The sequence below is a fragment of the Gambusia affinis genome, linkage group LG12, assembly GCF_019740435.1.
Source record: "Gambusia affinis linkage group LG12, SWU_Gaff_1.0, whole genome shotgun sequence".
In the NCBI taxonomy this organism is placed as follows: domain Eukaryota; kingdom Metazoa; phylum Chordata; class Actinopteri; order Cyprinodontiformes; family Poeciliidae; genus Gambusia; species Gambusia affinis.
The window spans coordinates 1,720,111-1,739,116 of NC_057879.1; the positions used below are offsets into that span (position 1 = coordinate 1,720,111).

Below are 19,006 nucleotides of genomic sequence, written 5' to 3' on the forward strand. Positions count from 1 at the left end.
TTTGTTTCGGCCAGGGCTTGAGTCCTTTGCATTTAATTTATTTCAAGCACTTTTAATATGAGAATAATTAATATCACACCAGTCTGAAACAGACAACCATGTGGTATGTTTTTCCCAATTGCTATTAGTTGATTCGGGAGGAACACATTTAATTCACAAACATGTAAGTGGAAAAGTTTTGTGTGAATAAACAGTGTTTAGTGCAAGTGATAAAAAAAATACTTCAAATACAAATGGATGAACGTGAATGGATACTGCTGAAGAACTTCCCATCAATTTCTACTCTTAAACTGTGGAAAATTAAAGTTTATTTAATCCTGAATCATGTGCAACTTTTCTCCCAAGCTCAGCTTCTTTTACCAATCCAAGTTCAATCTCCCTTTACTGTGGAAAAAAAGTTTAGACAGGACTAATTAAACATTTTCTGAATTTAAAGAAAAAGTGTTAAGAGGAGAAAAAAACAACCAAATCCCTTTTGTTCACACATACAAAACATTTAAATCTGAAGTCAATGTCTCAGAATGGTGACTAACCTTTTCACACATTTAAACATAAAACAACTGTAGAAAAACCGATGTGACAAAAATCTGAACTGAACGGCAAAAGGAAATTGATTGACTTTATCCAACTCCATCTATTCTCACAAGGCCACAAAACATCACTAGAACACAGATGCTATGAGGTCCACCATTATACAGTATAAGTCTATAGCATAGGTTATTATTAGCACTGAAACAAGACAGTTCCATAGCAAAATATACAAAAGTTCACCTATTCTTTCATCCGCCTGTGGAATTCTGAAGACTCATCTACGACTGAACAGAAACCAGGACGACTTGGCAGAAAATGTAAACTGTTTTTCATAAAAACACACTAAAAACTCAATAAACTCAACTAAGCCATGTTTGTTGATGGCATCGAGGCATGAGAAGCAGGCTGGAAGCACAACTCCACTCCCCACCCCCACCCACACACACACACACACAGTCCCATCTTGTTCCCAGTCAGAGAGCTCTGGAAGACTCCAGAGGAAGAGCCTTCATCCAGACTATTGTATCGCTTCTGAAAACCATGCTAAGGCTACATCTAGCTTTGGCAACATGGTATGACGATGCATACGCAGTACTCAGGATTAACAAGTCAGGATGTGAGGCAGAAAGCATGTTGTGAAGTTCTATAGCGCAACACGTGAAAAGAAGCAGCTGTTTTCCTGACTGCGCTGCCCAGCAATCTGCTGTTAGGCTGAAACATCAAAGGCCTTAAAAAACAGAAAGAAGTCTAAAAGGCCATAAATACGTTTCTTCAGTGAAAATAAAATACTTACAGACAAAATCAGTTACAGGTGCCACAGTGATCTGAGAACTAAGAGAGGAAGTAAACAGTTTAGCAGTCAGTGTCTGTCTGTTTTGTCTGGGGCCAGTAATTAATTAATTAATCAATTAATTAATTAATAATTGTATGGATGGATGGATGGATGGATGGATGGATGGATGGATTGATTTATTTCTTGTCTTCTGGTAGAATATTGTTGACTTGGTCACAGTTTCCTGGGATCATGCAAGGCCATGTGATGCGTCGTTTGGGGTAGAACTAAAACCCTTCTTTGCCTTTAGACTTTGCTTTCTGCTGAGCTCCAACTCCGTCCATCGACCCTCTGGACTCCGCCGGAGACGGGTTGATCCAGGACGCTGTAAATGCTTCTGGCTTCAGGCTCGCCGTCTCTTCCACCTCCTCCAGGTCAAAGTTCAATTCCTGCACTGCTTCCTGTTTCTTAAACGAATCCCTTCGCTCTGACAGAGCCAGCTTCCTCATCACTTCCTTGGGATGGTGGCTACCGCCTCGGTGCTGAGGTGAGCTGGCGGCAGGCCGCTGGTGGTTCACGCCCGCGCCAGCTGGGTCATGCCCACCGAGGCTCAGCCCCTGCCGGCCGTGTTCACCCACACACACAAAGTTAGTGGTGGTGTCCCCATCTTCGTCCTCCAGGCCCTCCCCCTCCGACAGTGGCATCTCCATGGTGTGGCGGCGGGTACTGTATGCCTTCCTGTCTCCATGGTAACCTCCCTTACCCATCTTGTCTCCTGTCAGCTTCTCTGCAGATTGTACTCTCTTGAGCAAGGGTGAGCGTGGCGGTTCTACGCTGCGTGGGCGTACCGAGTGGCGAGCAACCATGGGGGGCGACAGTGTCTTCCCGTGGAAGCCCTGCAGGGACTTGGGATGGCTCTGGAGACAGGATGGAGAGCACTGAGGGGAGAGTGGCTGAGGGGGGGGGATGCAGGCCAGAGGGGAAGGGGGTATGCTACTGGTGGACTTGCAGCGCCCGGCTTTGGCATAGCGGCCGTGAACATGGAGGGAGCTGGGGCGCGCCTGTGGCACTGGCGAGTTGGGAGAACTGGAACTCGGAGACGAGCTGGAATCTGATGGAAAAGGACAGAAATAAAGAACAAGTTCAAATTTAGCAGAAATGTGTCCTCTACAGCAACACACACACAAGCCCACCCACGCACACACACACACACTCTGAGTCAGGCTACATTCATGCAGTAGACCAATCAACCAAGTCAGACATCACCACAGGCTGAACGGACCAATTTTGATACTTTCACCCCAAATCTGATCTGAACCACTTCCATATGTAGAGCTACATCTGACATTATGTATCCGATCTGCAGTCTGAACAGTCACGTCACGTTTCTTCTGACTTCTACGTCCGTGATGTGAGACATGCGTCATAATTTTGCATCAGAAGAAGCCAGACAGTAAATCTGGACGAAAACAATGGTTGAAAATTACAATAATAAAATGTTATAAAGAGTCAGAGTCAGTGAACGTATCACATCCCAACCACCACATCAAACAGAAGTGGGTCAGAAGCTGCAGTCAATGCTCCACTAAAGGCGGTAGCTGTTAGCTGGGTTTTCTGTTTATCAGCTTCCTTCGTCTGGTGATGAACTGCTCACCGTGCTTTCGATCTAAACAACTTTAACATCCATCTAGATTCTAGATGCTATGTGGCGGCCATCTTTACTGCCATAAACAGAGTGCTACTGTTAGGTTCTTCATCTGTGCACACAGGTCGCTTTGGGGTTCGGAAATCGTTCACACAGAAGTCTGACTACAGTCGCATTTAACTAGTAGCATGAATTATCATGCAAAAAAAGTTGGATTTTAGCAAAAAAAAAAAAAAAAGGGGAAGTGAGCATCCAGACCTGCCATGTGAAGGCAGCCGAAAGCTCTCACCTCCAGAGTGGTCAGGGGCTGGGGAGCGGCATGGCGTGGAGGGCCCCGGGGACAGGCTTGGTGTGGGGGAGCCAGAGAGGCTGTCGCTGGACGACTGGGGGAAACCGGAGGAGAAGCTGCGGCTGCTCTGCATTGGGGGCGGAGCTGTGTGCTTCGATAGCTTCTTAAAGATACGACGCCTAGTACTGGACGAAAACAACAAGTTAAGGTATGTTAATAGCCTGATTGTTTAGAGTGTTTCCTAGACTATGGGTGAAGTCGCCCACCTGTCCTGCCCGTCCTTCTTCTTGCTCTTTTTGCTGCGCCTCACCATCTTGGCCTTGTAGCTGGCCTTCCTGGCTGGGCCAACCTTGATGGAGGTGTTCTCCAGCGCAGTTGTTTGCAGAGTCACCTTGTTGCCGCTCTGTCCAAAAAGAGCATAGCAAACAGAAAGCAGTATGAATCGAGGCCAGCTTTATTAGTTGTGTTTGCTATGGGGCTTAAAAGCCTGGGAACAAAGGGAACTGGCATCTCTGTGTTTTTTCTTGTTTTTCTCACCTCCAATGTCTCTGACGGCAGAGCCAGAGGCAGGTTTACACTGCACTGCATTAAGTACTCATAATCCGAAAACCTGTATTATTACCACAGACTTTAATGCTTTTCAGTGGGATTTCATGTGAAAGGAGAAGGAAATACGGTCAACAAAGAAGGGGTAAGAATTGGTATAGGTGAAATTCTGAACCTGGTTAGATCTTTTATAGTCTAACCAGGATTTTGGCCAATAGATGATCAGCCAAAAACGTGCAATTGGTACAGCCCTACAGAGAAATGTAAAACAGATCAGAAATTTAATTGTTAGGTCTGTCGCGATAAACGCTAAATCAATTAATCGTACGATAAATTAAAACTATCGACGTCATTTTAATTATCGGCTTTATCGTTTCTTCCAGCCTTTTTCTCTTTCTGTTGATGACACTGAATGAAAAAAGGCTCAACTCCGGTGCTCTCCACTGACCCTCCCTTTCTCATTTCCTCAGTGTAATGCTATGCGCACACTACACGATCTTAGAGCTGTCGGCTGATCATCGGCCCATTTTCAAAACCCGAGAAACCACACATTAGCTGACAGAAATTCTAGGTATAACGGTTCAATCGTGCCGTGTGATGTCCAATAATAGGTACAAAATAATGGCTACAAGTTCAGTGAACTCATTTTAAAACCAGGCATTACTACAATTTACCTGCAAAGCATGTGGCTCTAGTGTCAGTCAGCGTAACGTCCTGACTGAATGAAAATCATTATAACCTATTTATATCATGTTAACAAAGAACAGCTGAAAAGTTACTGGGTTCATCAACTGTGTAGCAATTTCGCTCCAACTCCTCCCCTCGTCATTTCTATATTCTTTGCACAAAATCTTTTATAAACATTAATGTTGTTTCCACATATCATCTCGAATGTCCGCTGGACTTCGGGTTGCACCGTGTCAGCTGTTTGGGATTCCCCTCTGTAATTTCCCCTCAGAAAGCACGGAGGAGAATTCGCACTTTCTGATTGGCTACCTGTCACATTCAACAGGCTGCGTTAAGGCTCCCAGTTGGGGGAAACCCCTGATTTAGATCTGAGCGCCATAATGATCTACAGTAACACACATTACACACTACAGGATGATCGGTTACAAAAATCACAAGCGACAATCTTAGAATGATGAATGTTCTAAGATTGTTGTAAGGGGAAAATGTATGTGTGAACTAACGTGTAGTGTGAACTATTGCATCAGGTAGTTGGATGTGCCCATCTTCTCTATTTAAATCTAATGATTACTGAAGGGCAATATGGTATACAGACTTCATAATCTGCACTCTTTTGGTTGAATGCAGTAGGGGTTGAACCAATTAGTCGACTAGTCGACTAGTCGACTCTAGGACGTCTCGCGAGTTTTTACATTTCATGTCGACTAGTCGCAGTCACGTGATTGCCAGTGGTGAAGCCTGTGCTGATCTGACAGCACAGTATACGTCACAAGACACAAGAAAAATAAGTTAATACATTAGTTTAAATGATATGTAGATGGATGCATATTTGTGGTTTTACAGTGTTTTTATAAGGAGATGGAGTTGCAGCTGCAGTCAACTACAAAACACGAGCCGTCTAAAACTCGCCCCTTTCCCGCTAAGGATGTCACTTAGCGGCTCGCGAGTGTCTTTGTCACGACGATCTAACTAATACATTATGATGTTATGTTGCTGATTAAATAAAGATCTGTGGTAATGCCATCTAAAATATGTGTGTTTCCTTTTGAATGTTGGTTTCCCAGCAACTTATTATTTATCATAAACTATCCCGATGTTTTGTTGTTTCACTTGTTGCTGTTCTGTGTAAATGCCGTACTTTTCTGTGAAAACGGGTAATAAAGCCTGTACGTTTCTCCAAAGTTTGCGTCTTGCGTTGCTATGACGTTACAACGACTAGTCAACTCGACATCGACTCGACTTTTATCATGTTGACGGTGACTAGAAAATATCTTAAATCGTTCAATCTGCTGAGTCAGCAGAGCTTCCTGCCAGATCGGGCGGAGGAGAAGCAGGTGGTTTCGTTGAATTCAGCTGTAACCAAACGGGATCCGTTCATAACAAGTTTGGCTTGTGATGTTCCAAAAGCACCATGTAGTCAGTGTGATCATTTGACTCCTATAGTAACTATCCAGAGATCATCAGCATCAGCCGGTGTTTAGAAAAAAAAAGTCAGACCCGACTTTGTGCAACAAACCTTTCCCCGCTGCTCACGAAGAATGATCTGTTTATTGCTCTTTTAATTCTCCATAATAGACTTAGTAAAAGCAGGAGAAGGGGAGTGTGTGTGTGTGTGTGTGTGGGGGGGGGTGTCAATATTTGCCGTGAAAATAGCTAATAAAGCCTCCAAGTAGTTGTGAAGGGTTTTTGCGCTTACGTCACTATGACGTCACCGCGACTAGTCGACATCGACTCGACTATTATCATGATGTAGTCGACCTTAAAAAATATGTAGTCGTTCAACCCCTAGAATGCAGTATTTATTTCCACTTTGGTGTTTTTATTCAAGTACATTTTTGATAATGGAGACTGAGAATCCATTTTATTTTTGTTTTTGGTTGTTTTGTTTATTTGATCAGTTCCAGTGTTAAGTGTTCCTTTGAAAATAAAGTGTATTTATGTTTGGCAGAAAATCACATGCATTATTACGTCATTTCCATTAAATCAGTGTAAAATGGTCTTCAAACAATATTATCGTCTATCGCAATAATTTTTGAGACAATTAATCGCTCAGCACAATTTGCTGTCGTGACAGGCCTATTAATGGTGAACAATGGAAGGAAGTTCAAAGCTTTATCTCAGAGGGCAAATAGAGGATATGGTTAAACAATTACACTACCATTACCTAAATTACACCAGAAGTCTTGAATGTTGGTTTAACATGATAGAAAAGTACTAATTAGAATAAGAGCTGAGATTATTTTGGTGGATGACAAATGATAAACCCTTTTACTAGCAGCAAACAATCAGATTTTAATCTGACAGCATAAAACCTCTGGACCCAAATGTCCAGAAAAGAAGAAAACATTTTACACAGTAAGATGCCGCTTCTGTAAAAAACAAAAGTGCTAAAAACCAACTGTTTTTCACCAAGGACAACATCCTCATGAAATGTTATGGCTGCTGGATGTTTAATAAGTAAAATTATAAATTATTCATTAGCACAACTGATTGTTCCCAATCCAATCAGTTGCACACAGTCCTACATCGTTCTTTGAACATAGGGTTTAAGTTTTTAAAGCATAAAATGTGATTTGAACCAGAGTAGAGTTAAGCTGGGCATAACATTATTCCTAGAACAGATTATTGCAGAAATAACACCTAAAACAATCCAAAGCTTCATGTTGTTCCCATACCTTGAGCAAAAGCTCCACCACCTCAGTGTGGACCAGACCCTGGACTGACTCCCCATTGACATGGGTGATGAGGTCGCCCGCCCTCAGTCTTGCCTCATGAGCTGGACTGCCATCCTCAACGGACTGAATCCAAATCCAAACACAACAGAAACAATTAGTCTTTCACTTTCTGTTAGGAACCTACACTAAAAAATCTCATGATATGAAACAAACATGAACATGGATCCCATTTTGCTTACCTGTTATTGCATCATCAAAGTTTAATTTCCAAAAAAAAAGGGAAAAAGCAATGTCACGATGTGAAATTTTAACATTTACATAAAATTTTGAGAACTTGCCTCCAGAGCCAATCAAATGTTTACATACTATATGAATGTTCCATTGAAGTTGCAGTACGCAAGTTAAAAATATGTTTTTTTCATATTTGTTGTGGTGACAGTTTGCTATGAGACAGATAAATGAGAAACAACTCACTAATGAAGTTTCTCTGACATCATTGGTGGCTTACTGGTGTTAGTATTCATGACATTATCTGGTGACAGGGACAAATTGTAATGTAATGGGGGGATGAGCAACGTGCTTAAGAGGGTGATTGACAGTGCTAAGACCCTCCTCCTGACTCTGATTGGTTGTTTCTAATTTTCAGCAGGGCTGAGGTCTGCAGTGTTCCAGAAGATGAATATTTTATCCATTTCAAATACGGTTAGAATTTTGGGGGATAATTGTTCAGTTGGAACATCCAGCTGTCTGACTGCTGATTTGAGATCAGGTGTAGAATATTATAATGGCTCTGCTACTATGCTTGACAGTGGAACTGTGAAACAGTTCCACTGTTTCACACCCACTGTCCACTAACATCTAACAGTGACGGTGATATATATATACACGAGTGTGTGTATTTTTTTCACATTTGTTGACACTGTCACTATGTCGTGACAGTATGAGACAAATAGTCTATGAAAAAATGGAGCTCCTGTGCTTGTTCCCACTGCCCCTAGTACTAATTAGACTGAGGTATCATTAAACGTCTGGACTGAGACCAGAGAAATTCAAATGAATCCAATCAAAATGGACTCATTTTGATTCAATGTCTATTTGATAAAGTCCAGAATAAATTCAGCTATAACCCCCCAGTTTTGTTTTTTTCTATTGCCTGTCTATACTGATGTTGTGTGTAACCATACAAAAATGGTTCAAATACATCACTAAAAGTGCAAAACATAGCTGGAGTTTAATGCTGATGATGAGTTCATGTAAACGTCAGAGCAGGACTGTCCTGGCTGGACCACCTACCCAGACCATGTGATGGACAGTGTAGACGTCGCTGTCCCCCATGTAGACCCTGATGGCTCGCAGCGCAAAGCCAAACCTCCTGCCAGAGCTGTGGATGACCACCGGGGGCCTGAGGCAGCTGATGCTGATGGGCAGGTCCCGGCTGGGGGAGGAGTCCCGGGAGGACGGGTTGGACGACAAGGACAGGGACGATTTGGGACTTAGAGGAGGACCAGCTGAGTCATCTGGTTACACAACAACAACAACAACAACAACAAAAAACTGAAATGATTATGTCACTCTAACAGGGATTGCACTATTTTATTATCATCAGCTGTCTTTCCACAGTGTCTTTTACAGTGTCTGCTAAAGCATGTCTACGTTCTTTGTCTATTTTCGAAAAAAATTTAATTTTTAACCGTATGAATGTTTTATTAAAGCTGCAATTGTGGTGTTTACATTAATTAAGAAGCATGAATAAGATAGTTCACATGATAAGTCAACAAAAAACACTCTGCACTATCATTCCCCCACTACTTCCTGCCACTGTCTTCTTTTCTGCCAGTACCAACATCCGGCTGTTCATCATGTGACTTGTGTGATATGAAAAAGTTCCCATTGGAGTTTTGCGAAATACATCCATTTGAATAAGGCTGAAAGACCACCTCATCCCAGCGACAAAACTCTTACGCAAAAAATTTGTTTTTCAAATCTGATGTGTTTCCATTAGGCAAATTTATAGTAATTTAAATTTGCGCTACTATTTGGTTAATGGAATGCAGCAGTTGTTCAACACAGTGGTATTATGTCCTCCCTGCCAGGCAGTAGGCGCAGCGTCTCAACATGACGGTCCTACCTGGGGTAATGATGAGGGACAGACCAGAGATGGAAGCAGACTTGGGGACGTTTCCAGCGGAGGACCTGGGTTTCTCTGGGGTTTCCAGCTGGTGGGCGATACGCCGCGACGCACCTCTGCGGAACGATGGCCGCGTCCCCGTGCTGTTGCTCCGCAGACGGATCCGCCTCAGGTTGGAGACAATCCCTTCTACGACCCGGTGCAGAGCATGAGCATGGACAATCTAATAATGAGCCAGAGGTGAAAACAGAAATGAGCTTTACCTTCCTCCTCAGTGGGGATGGCGATGCGAGCCGCAGCGTCCAGGCTCTGCGTGCTGTTCATGACCAGCGGGCTGCCGCTGCGTTCTGAATGTGACGAGCTGGAAGAAGCACGAGGACGAAGACTGCACACGCAACGCAAAGCAGAAATGTTATGGTTTCAGTGACATTGGGAGGAATTTGGTAAAAGTTTATTGTTAAACTCATGATAATTAATATGAAATGGAAATAGAAGATGAAATAAATTTTTTGAGAGTTATCCTTATTTCAAACTGCATTGGGAGGTATAACAACAATGTAAAAGCTAAAGACTAAAACAATGGTAATACTAAATCAAATTAAAATTTACTAACAAGGGAAAAAATTTAAATAATTTTTTTAAATCTAGAGAATTGGCTGAATTGGGTGATGTGCTCTATCTTCCTGGTTTTAGTCCTTATCTTATATTCTTGCTGTTGACTGGGTTTTAAATATTGTTTAGTATCTATTTCTGTAATAATTCTGTTAGTTTTTTCTAGGTTGTGTGTGTTTTTGACTTGTGAAAAGAAACGTTAAAAAAAATTATCAAAATTAAAATAAATCCTACTTCTAGAATCTCAGAGAATGATCAACAAGGTTATTCAAATAAATCTGCCTTAACATCATTTTCAATCATGCAGTCTCTAGTTCCCCTGTCAAGTTTGGATGACATGGTCAGATTTTGACTCTGGTAAATGTCTGGGTGTGTTTGCCAAAACGGGATGATCTTGAATTGAGCTGCGATATCTGCAGCCGACTGAACAAACATCCTCTAGTATTCACTTCTCAACTGGAATGTACTCCAGTTTTTAATGGCTGGAGTACACAAGTCTGAAGGGATCTTTTTATTTTTTCTAAACTAATTCTTTTTAGAGGTTAAGTTATTTTTTAATTTAAGTTTCCTCTAAAATTTTCTAAACTGATCAGACATCTTATGGGCCACATTCAGCTTGTGGAATCATTTTATTGATTTATTATGTTGTAATTTTGTTTTTATATATGGCCGCCATAGGTTAAGTTTGCTTTGGGAAGTGTTAATAAAAAAAAATTAATCCCTTCCACACTAAAATCTAGTTTTGCATATGAGTGAAGAGAAGTGTAGACAAAGTCTGATCCTGTTATCCATCGTAGATCCATATTTAAAATACAATTAATCTGAATGGATCAAACTGAACAATTTTATTTAAAAAGCAGAGAATCAGACGCTTGTCCCGAGTAATGGAATATGACAGAAGAGTTGGAAAGAAAATGCTGAAATCTTCAGCAGAAGTAAATCATATTTATAGTAGGACACCAACTACTGCTCAGTATTCTGAAATGTGAAAATGTGTAAAAACCAAAACGACTGTAGTTCTACTCAGTTTATATATACATTATAAAAATGCGTATTACTTTTGACACAGTATGGAGGTTTAACTGGCTCTACATCAGACTGATTTCAAGAACTCACCTCCCTCTCTGTCCATCTGTCCTCCTCTCTCCAGCAGTCAAGTTCTTGTGTCCATCTCCCGGTGAGAGGACTCCCCTGCCGTCCCAGCGGTCTTCCTTCTCCTCACTGTGGCTTCGCTCTGACGATGACAGGCTCTGATTGGATGGGGTGGAAGTGGACAGGTGCTCTGTGCTGCTGTACACCTACACGTCAGAAACAAACATGTCATCTGTTACAGCCTATGTGTATTCCTCCTTACATAAAGAGAAACTGAAACACAGCTGTTAGCAGGGCGAGGTGTACTTTGCTGAAGCGGTGAGCCACCGAGGAGAACTGTCTGAGCTCCAGAGATGACTCGTCATCATTGGTTTCATCATCATCTGAGCCCAGGTGACAGTAGCGCTCCGACCGTGCTGCAGGATACAGCATCATCATCATCAACTAAAGAGCTTTAACACAGCTGAAACAAAGTGCTGCGCATCAGTAATAAATAAATAAAATGCATAAAAATAGTGACAGAGCTAAGCACACAATAATAAATTTAACACAATAAAACAACACAGATAAAATCAATACCAATACAGATGAAATATAATCAAGTCTCAGTTGGTTGAAGGTCGGTGAATCAAAATACGTTTTCAGACAAGCTTTAAACATGGACAGTGAGTGGACAGTAACGTGTCTGTCGGATGTGCAAAGGCAGAGCGTTCCATAGCTCAGAGTAAAAAAGCTACAACTTCCACTTACAACTGGGGAGTTGTAAGTGGAAGCTTCCCAGTTGTAAGCTTCCACTTACAATAAAACACAATAAAAAAACAAGTGACCCAGGGGTTTTGCTAAATAAGGCAAGACAAGTCTGCTTAAAACCTTCAAAATAAACTCTAAAATACACAGCCAGTGGAGAGAATCCAGAGGTAATGTTCTCTCTCAAATGTTCTTGTTAGCAGAAAGGAGCAGCATTTTGCACCATTTGACTTTAAAATCAAGGTAATTTGGAGTCAGCTTCATTTCATCACAGCTGTGATGAAATGAAGGAACTAATTACTGTTTCATTCTGTTGCCTTGAAAGTGTAGATTTTACCTTTGCTAGCTTTTGGAAGTGATGAAAACTAGACTTATTTGTGTCTAGTGGCGCTTATTTGACTGTCGAGTTTAAAATTACTGTCCATCTTAAGACCAAGGTTTCTAGCTGTGAACATAAGGTATTTTTACCAGAATCAGAAACAGAACTGGATCTATGCCGTGTTACCAGACCTGCTGAATGTTTTGACATTTGCACATTCAAATGTGTTTCTGAAATTATCTACGCACTGTCAAAGTAACTTGTGTCCTCTTCAGACTCCAGCTGAGGTACAAACTCAGCTTTCTGCCTCAGGAGGCCGTTCCAGTCCAGGCCCAGGAAGAACATGTGACTCTTCACCTCCGTGGTCCCAGCTGGAGTAAAAAGAAACCAGTCATTTTTCTTTCAAAGAGTTAAATGTGCCCCAAAAACACTTAGAGGGTCAGTATTACATATTTTCCAGGCACACCCTGTTACTTTATGGCGCTATCAACTAACTATGTTACCTTCAGTTGTTTTTAGGCCCGAGCAGCAAAGCGCTGCGAAGGCCTATTGTTTTTGTACTGTTTATTATTATTAGGCCCGAGCAGCAAAGCGCTGCGAAGGCCTATTGTTTTTGTACTGTTTATTAGGCCCGAGCAGCAAAGCGCTGCGAAGGCCTATTGTATCTGTACTGTTTATTATTATTATTATTATTATTATTATTCTGCCCCCCTCTTTGGGTGCCTTTTTGGGGGCTTTATCATATTCAAAAACTCACCAAATTTGGCGGAGGCGTCCAGCCTGTTTAAAAATTTTGAATTTTAAGGTTGACGCAAAAATCGCAGAAAAAATGGCTCAACAGCGCCAACTAGCAATTTTCAAAGGACCCAAACCATTCACCTAACTTCATCGTAGAGACATGAAATTTGGTACAGTTGTAGAGCTCACCAAGATGCTCAGAATTTACAATTATTGTTATAGTCCAACTATCACAGGAAGTCGGCCATTTTGTATTGAAGGTCACATTTTGACCCCATTTTGGCCATTTATAGCATTGGTATTTGATCGAACTCCTCCTAGGGATTTTGATTGATTGGCTTCAAACTTGGTGAGTCTGATCAGAAGGCATGGGCGATTCAAAGTTATCAAAATGGTGAGTTTTTGAGCATGTTGAAGGGGGGTTAGCAGGGGTCAAAGTTCACCGACTCGCCACGAAAATCTAAACAGTTATAACTCCTACACTAAAACTCTCAGAGGAACCAAACTTTCAGTGATTGAGCATCATGGGTTGACCTAAAATACCCTGTGGTCAAATGATGACATCACTAAGGCCACGCCCCCTGAGAACAGGAAGTGTCATATTTTACTGGGTCCCTATATTACACTTTTGACCTAATCAACATGAAACTGTGTTAACAGACAGGAAACATGTGGCTGTATAACGGATTCCAGCCCCGACCGGCTTTGATGGAGCAGGTGGGCGTGGCGGCGTGCCGAAGTGACCTCTATCGCCGCTGTCATTCGTTTGGCTCTGAATCCCACAGTTTTGGGCATAGCTGTTCCAAACTCACTAGGATGGATCCTTATCCACCCCCTGAAAGAAATCCATAATAAAATTTGGTGGGCGTGGCCTAATGTATTTATGGCGCTGGCTAGAAAATTTTAAATGATCAGCCCCAAGCCATGCTTTAACCTAAAATTACCAAACTTGGTACATATGTGTATCTTTTCAGGACGAACAAAAAAGTCTCTTGAAGCCATATTCTAAATTCAACGGATTTTCTGTAATTTTAGATTTTTTAGAAAAAAAAAATGTTATTCCCATTAAGTCCTCTTGGTGTCACTGTTACTCCACACATGAATAAGGCGAGAATTACACAGTATGAGAGAGGTGCTGTAATGGCGATATTAACCACTTGGTGTCACTATCACGCCATACATGACTATGTGTACATTTTTACCACTGCAATTCCCAAAGATGCATCTGTGTATTTTGTAGTTCCACAGTTACGTTGTTTTCGATACTTCTGCTGGCTCGTTGGGATAAAAATAGCCTCCACGGATAACATTAACGATCAATCCTTCCTTAATCCCGTCTGCATGTGCGTTTTTATTATGTAAGTATACATTTCCATCTCCTATATTTGCGTTTATATCACTTATTAGCACTAGAGAACAGAATATAAATATGACGGTTCACAGTCAAGCTAACGCAGCTAAACTATCTACGTGCACAGAAGCATGCAGGATTTTATCGGAGAGAGCAGCGCCTGCAGCTGCACTCTGCTTATTAATTTTCCCTGAAGTAAGAAAAGAAGAATTTCTGATATTTTTATTATTGAATCATCTTTATAATTAACAAAATTGTGGAGAAAAAAAAAGATTCTCTGTCAAAACATGTTGTACGTAGCGCACGCCAAAGCTTAAATCTTATTTCTCAGTTCGCTTTTTTTATTTGAACCTCCGGTACTTCTAAGAGCGGTTTGCATCCCAGCGAAAACATCTTGTACGTAGCGCACGCCAAAGCTTAAATCTTATTTCTCAGTTCGGTTTTGTTTATTTGGTGCTTTTTCTGTAAGCTAAAAATGAATAAGCAGAATTTGAACCTCCGGTAGTTCTAAGAGCGGTTTGGATCCCAGCAGAGATTTTTACTGTGTGCGGTTCTGGCTCGATCTTTAGCACACACGCACGCACGCACGCACGCCTCCATCCCCCCACCCTCAAGGGTTGAATATGACGGTTGACAGTCAAGCTAACGCAGCTCCCTTGTTTTGACTTATGATGTTTTTTTCAAAAATTGCATAGAAACGAATGAAGAATTGCCTTAATTTTCATGCTAATAATGTTGTAAAACTGTTGTTTGCAATATTTTTACATCAGTTTAAGAAATTTACAGTATATATTGTAATTCTAAATTATAAAAAATATTTTTGTAAATATTTGACATTTTCACAGTGAATTTTTTATTTATTTTTTCAAATCGGATTTTGTTTGAAATCAAAACAAAATTTGTTTTGATTTTGATCAAATCAAATAAAAATCAATGATTTGAATGAACTTTAAACTCATTCTTAGAGTTTAAATTAGAGTTTAAATTAATTTTAATTTTAATGCCATGGCTCTTCAGCATTTATGTGAGCTTTAAGGGATTAATTTTTGCTTTGAGATCTGTTTACTTTCTTCCTAGTTAAAGAAAGCACATTTCAGCAGCAAGGCATTTAAAAGTGCTTTACACCAAATCAAAGACAAAAACACAATGCAACATAGAATCAACAATCAAAACAAAACATCAAGTCAGGTTTTGTCAATACATTTGCAATTTATTACATTTCAAATACAACTCTAAACAAGTGGGTTTTAATTTAGATTTAAAGGAAGTCAGTGTTTCAGCTCTTTTACAATTTTCTTGAAGTTTGTTCCAGATTTGTGGTGCATAGATGCTAAATGCTGCTTCTCCTCATTTGGTTCTGGGGATGTAGAGCAGACCAGAACCAGAAGACCTGAGAGGTCTGGAAGGTTGATACAACAGCAGCAAATCTTTAATGTATTGTGGTGCTAAACCATTCAGTGATTTATAAACTAACAACAGTATTTTAAAGTCTATTGTTTGAGCTACAGGGAGCCAGTGGAGGGACTTTAAAACTGGTGTTATGTGCTCTATCTTCCTGGTTTTAGTGAGAACACGAGCAGCAGCAGTATGGATCAGCTGCAGCTGTTTGATTGGTTGGACAGACCTGTGAAGACGCAGTTGTAATAATCAATGTGGCTGAAGATAAGCATGGATGAGTTTCTCTAGATCTGGCTGAGACATTAGTCCTTTAATCCTGGAAATGTTCTTCAGGTTATAGTAGGCCATCTTTGTGACTGTCTTTATGTGGCTATGAAGGTTCAGGTCAGTGTCCATCACTACTCCCAGGATTCGGGCCTGATTGCTGATTTTTAGTTGTAATAACTGAAGCTTTGCACTGACTCTAGATTGTTCCTCTTTAGGTCCAAAGATAATAACTTCAGTTTTGTTTCTGTTCAGCTGGAGAAAGTTTGGCACATTATCTGTTCTAAGCATCTGTTCTGTGTTTGGATGGGTTCTGAGTAACCTGGTGACTTTAGATGTGCGCTGCTGCCTGGATAGAATGATTAGTTCATTAGCCCCACCCACTACCCACAGAAAGTCACCATTTTTTCCTGCAGTATGTCTAACTTTTCTCTGTTTTTATATGGATTTAATCCAGTGCAAACCCACTTAAAATGATAAGGTGATGACATCTGTCAATGCTGGCTGAACAGTGTGGGCGTGGCCAGATGGCGAATGTCAGACCCTCGCCATATTCATACGATTGTCTTTAAATCACACATGGATGATCCGATTGGAACCAAACTTGAAATGTAAGACCTGTGGTAACCTTTAAAGAGCTCAAATGTTTTGAAATGTAATTTGACTCCACTGCGCCCCCTAGGTCAATCCATCAGCTATATCTCCGCCGTAAATGGACCGATCTGCAGATTTTTGTGAGTCGTCGAAGCGCTGCGAACGCATTCGCGTGTGTCGTGTGGCGGCGATCGGGCGGGAAAGGTTCATGACGGCTCGCTGCCAGCGGGCGCTCTGGAAACGGTGCGAGAGCTTCCGCGGCTGCTGTAACTCCGCGGTGGCCGGCGAGCCGGAGCAGCGCTTGCTGCGAGGGCCGCACGAGGCTGCTTGCAGCTTTAATTATTATTATTATTCTTCCACCCAAATGAATTGCCTTTTTGGAGGCTTTATCATATTCAAAAACTCACCAAATTTGGCGGGCCCATAGAGACTGTTTAAAATTTACGTATTTTAAAGTCGACGCAAAAATCTAAAAAAAAATGGCTCAACAGCGCCAACTAGCAATTTTCAAAGGACCCTTTGCTATTCACTTACTTCGTCGTAGAGACTTGAAATTTGGTACAGTTGTAGAGCTCCCCAAGATGCTCAGAATTTACAATTATTGTTATAGTCCAACTATCACAGGAAGTCGGCCATTTTGGATGGAAGGTCACATTTTGACCCCATTTTGGCCGTTTACAGCATTGGTATTTGATCGAACTCCTCCTAGGGATTTTGATTGATCGGCTTCAAACTTGGTGAGTCTGATCAGAAGGCATGGGCGATTCAAAGTTATCAAAATGGTGAGTTTTTGAGCATGTTGAAGGGGGGATAGCAGGGGTCAAAGTTCACCGACTCGCCACGAAATTAAAAACAGTTATAACTCCTACACTAAAACTGTCAGAGGAAGCAAACTTTCAGTGATTGATCATCATGGGTTCACCTAAAATACCCTGTGGTCAAATGATGACATCACTAAGGCCACGCCCCCTGAGAACAGGAAGTGTCATGTTTTACTCTGAGCGGTCCCTATATTACACTTTTGAACTAATCAACATGAAACTATGTTAACAGACAGGAAACATGTGGCTCTATAAGGGATTCCAGCCCCGACAGGCTTTGATGGAGCAGGTGGGCGTGGCGGCGTGGCGAAGTGACCTCTAACGCCGCTGTCATACGTTTGGCTCTGAATTCCACAGTTTTGGGCCAAACTTCTCCAAACTCATTAGGATGGATCTTTATCCACCCCCCGACAGGAATCCATAATAAAATTTGATGGGCGTGGCTTAATTTCTCTATGGCGCCCCCTAGAAAATTTTAAATGACCAGCCCCAAGCCATGCTATAACCTATAATTACGAAACTTCTTACACATCTGTATATTCTCCTGATGTACAAAAAAGTCTCTTGGAGCCATGGTCTCAACCCAACAGGAAGTCGGCCATTTTGGAATGAAGTTCCAAAATTGACCCCATTTTTGATGTTTACAGCCTTCGTATTTGATCGAACTCCTCCTACAGTTTTTCAGATACAGACTTCAAAATCGCTCAGCACACACGTGAGGCATCAAAGGTGAAAAGTTATCAAAGGAATTCTCGTACTTCAAAGTATGTGGGCGTGGCTATGTGTCAAACTTTGACTATTTGCCGTGAAACATAAAACTCTTATAACTCCTACAGTAAAACTCTCAGAGGAACCAAACATTCAGTGATTGATCATCATAGGTTGACATAAAAGACCCTGTGGTCAAATGATGACATCACTCAGGCCACGCCCCCTGAGAACAGGAAGTGTCATGTTTTACTCTGAGCTGTCGCTATCTTACACCTTTGACCTAATCAACACGAAACTGTGTTAACAGACAGGAAACATGTGGCTGTATAAAGCATTCCAGCCCCGACCGGCTTCGATGGAGCAGGTGGTCGTGGCAGCGTGGCAAAGTGACCTCTAACGCCGCTGGCATACGTTTGGCTCTGAATTCCACAATTTTGATGCGAGCTGCTCCAAACTCACTGGGATGGATCTTTATCCACCCCAAGACAGGAATCCATAATAACATTTGGTGGGTGTGGCCTCTTGTATTTATGGCGCCACCTAGAAAATTTTAAATGATCAGCCCCAAGGCATGCTTCAACATAGAATGATGAAACTTGGTACATATGTGTATCTTTTCAGGACGAACAAAAAAGTCTCCTGGATCCATATTCTAAATTCAACGGTTTGTCTGTGATTTTGGATTTAAGTTCACTGTTTAGAACAAAATACATGTAGTTCCCATATCGGCCACTTGGTGTCACTGTTACTCCACGCATGACTCTGGACAATTCCTCAGTATTAGAAAAGAGTACTGTAATGGCCATATTCGCCAGTGGGGTCACTATTACTCCACACATGACTAAGCTCCTCAGACAGGAGGATTTGTTCAGTTTCGTTACTACATGTCCCATGATGCATCTGCTGAGTTTGTAGTTCTACTTTTACGTAGCAATCAAGTTGTTTTTTATGCTTCGGTAGGAAAAAATAGCATTCACGGATAAAATACAATATCAATGCTTTCTTAATCCAGTGTGTATGAAACGTGTGCGTTTTTATAATGTAAGTATACATTTTCATGTCCGATATTTGCGTTTATATCCCTTA

The 19,006-nt window shown here is 41.4% G+C and overlaps 1 protein-coding gene across 7 annotated transcripts in view; it reads right to left on the reverse strand.

Annotated features, from left to right (window-relative positions):
- mast3a (microtubule associated serine/threonine kinase 3a) overlaps positions 1-19,006 on the reverse strand; it is a 58,337-nt gene continuing 39,331 nt past the window's right edge. For 5 of the 7 annotated variants that reach the window (XM_044132966.1, XM_044132967.1, XM_044132963.1 and 2 more), the window contains 10 exons: positions 12,292-12,414; positions 11,284-11,393; positions 11,002-11,183; positions 9,537-9,658; positions 9,274-9,462; positions 8,439-8,662; positions 7,146-7,268; positions 3,504-3,640; positions 3,238-3,422; positions 1-2,414 (listed from right to left, as the gene is read on the reverse strand). In XM_044132966.1, the coding sequence (XP_043988901.1) occupies positions 1,591-2,414; positions 3,238-3,422; positions 3,504-3,640; positions 7,146-7,268; positions 8,439-8,662; positions 9,274-9,462; positions 9,537-9,658; positions 11,002-11,183; positions 11,284-11,393; positions 12,292-12,414 (2,219 nt within the window). In that variant the 3' untranslated portion in view covers positions 1-1,590. The remainder of the gene's footprint in view (positions 2,415-3,237; positions 3,423-3,503; positions 3,641-7,145; positions 7,269-8,438; positions 8,663-9,273; positions 9,463-9,536; positions 9,659-11,001; positions 11,184-11,283; positions 11,394-12,291; positions 12,415-19,006) is intronic. The other 2 variants (XM_044132965.1, XM_044132969.1) reach the window with 1 other exon arrangement.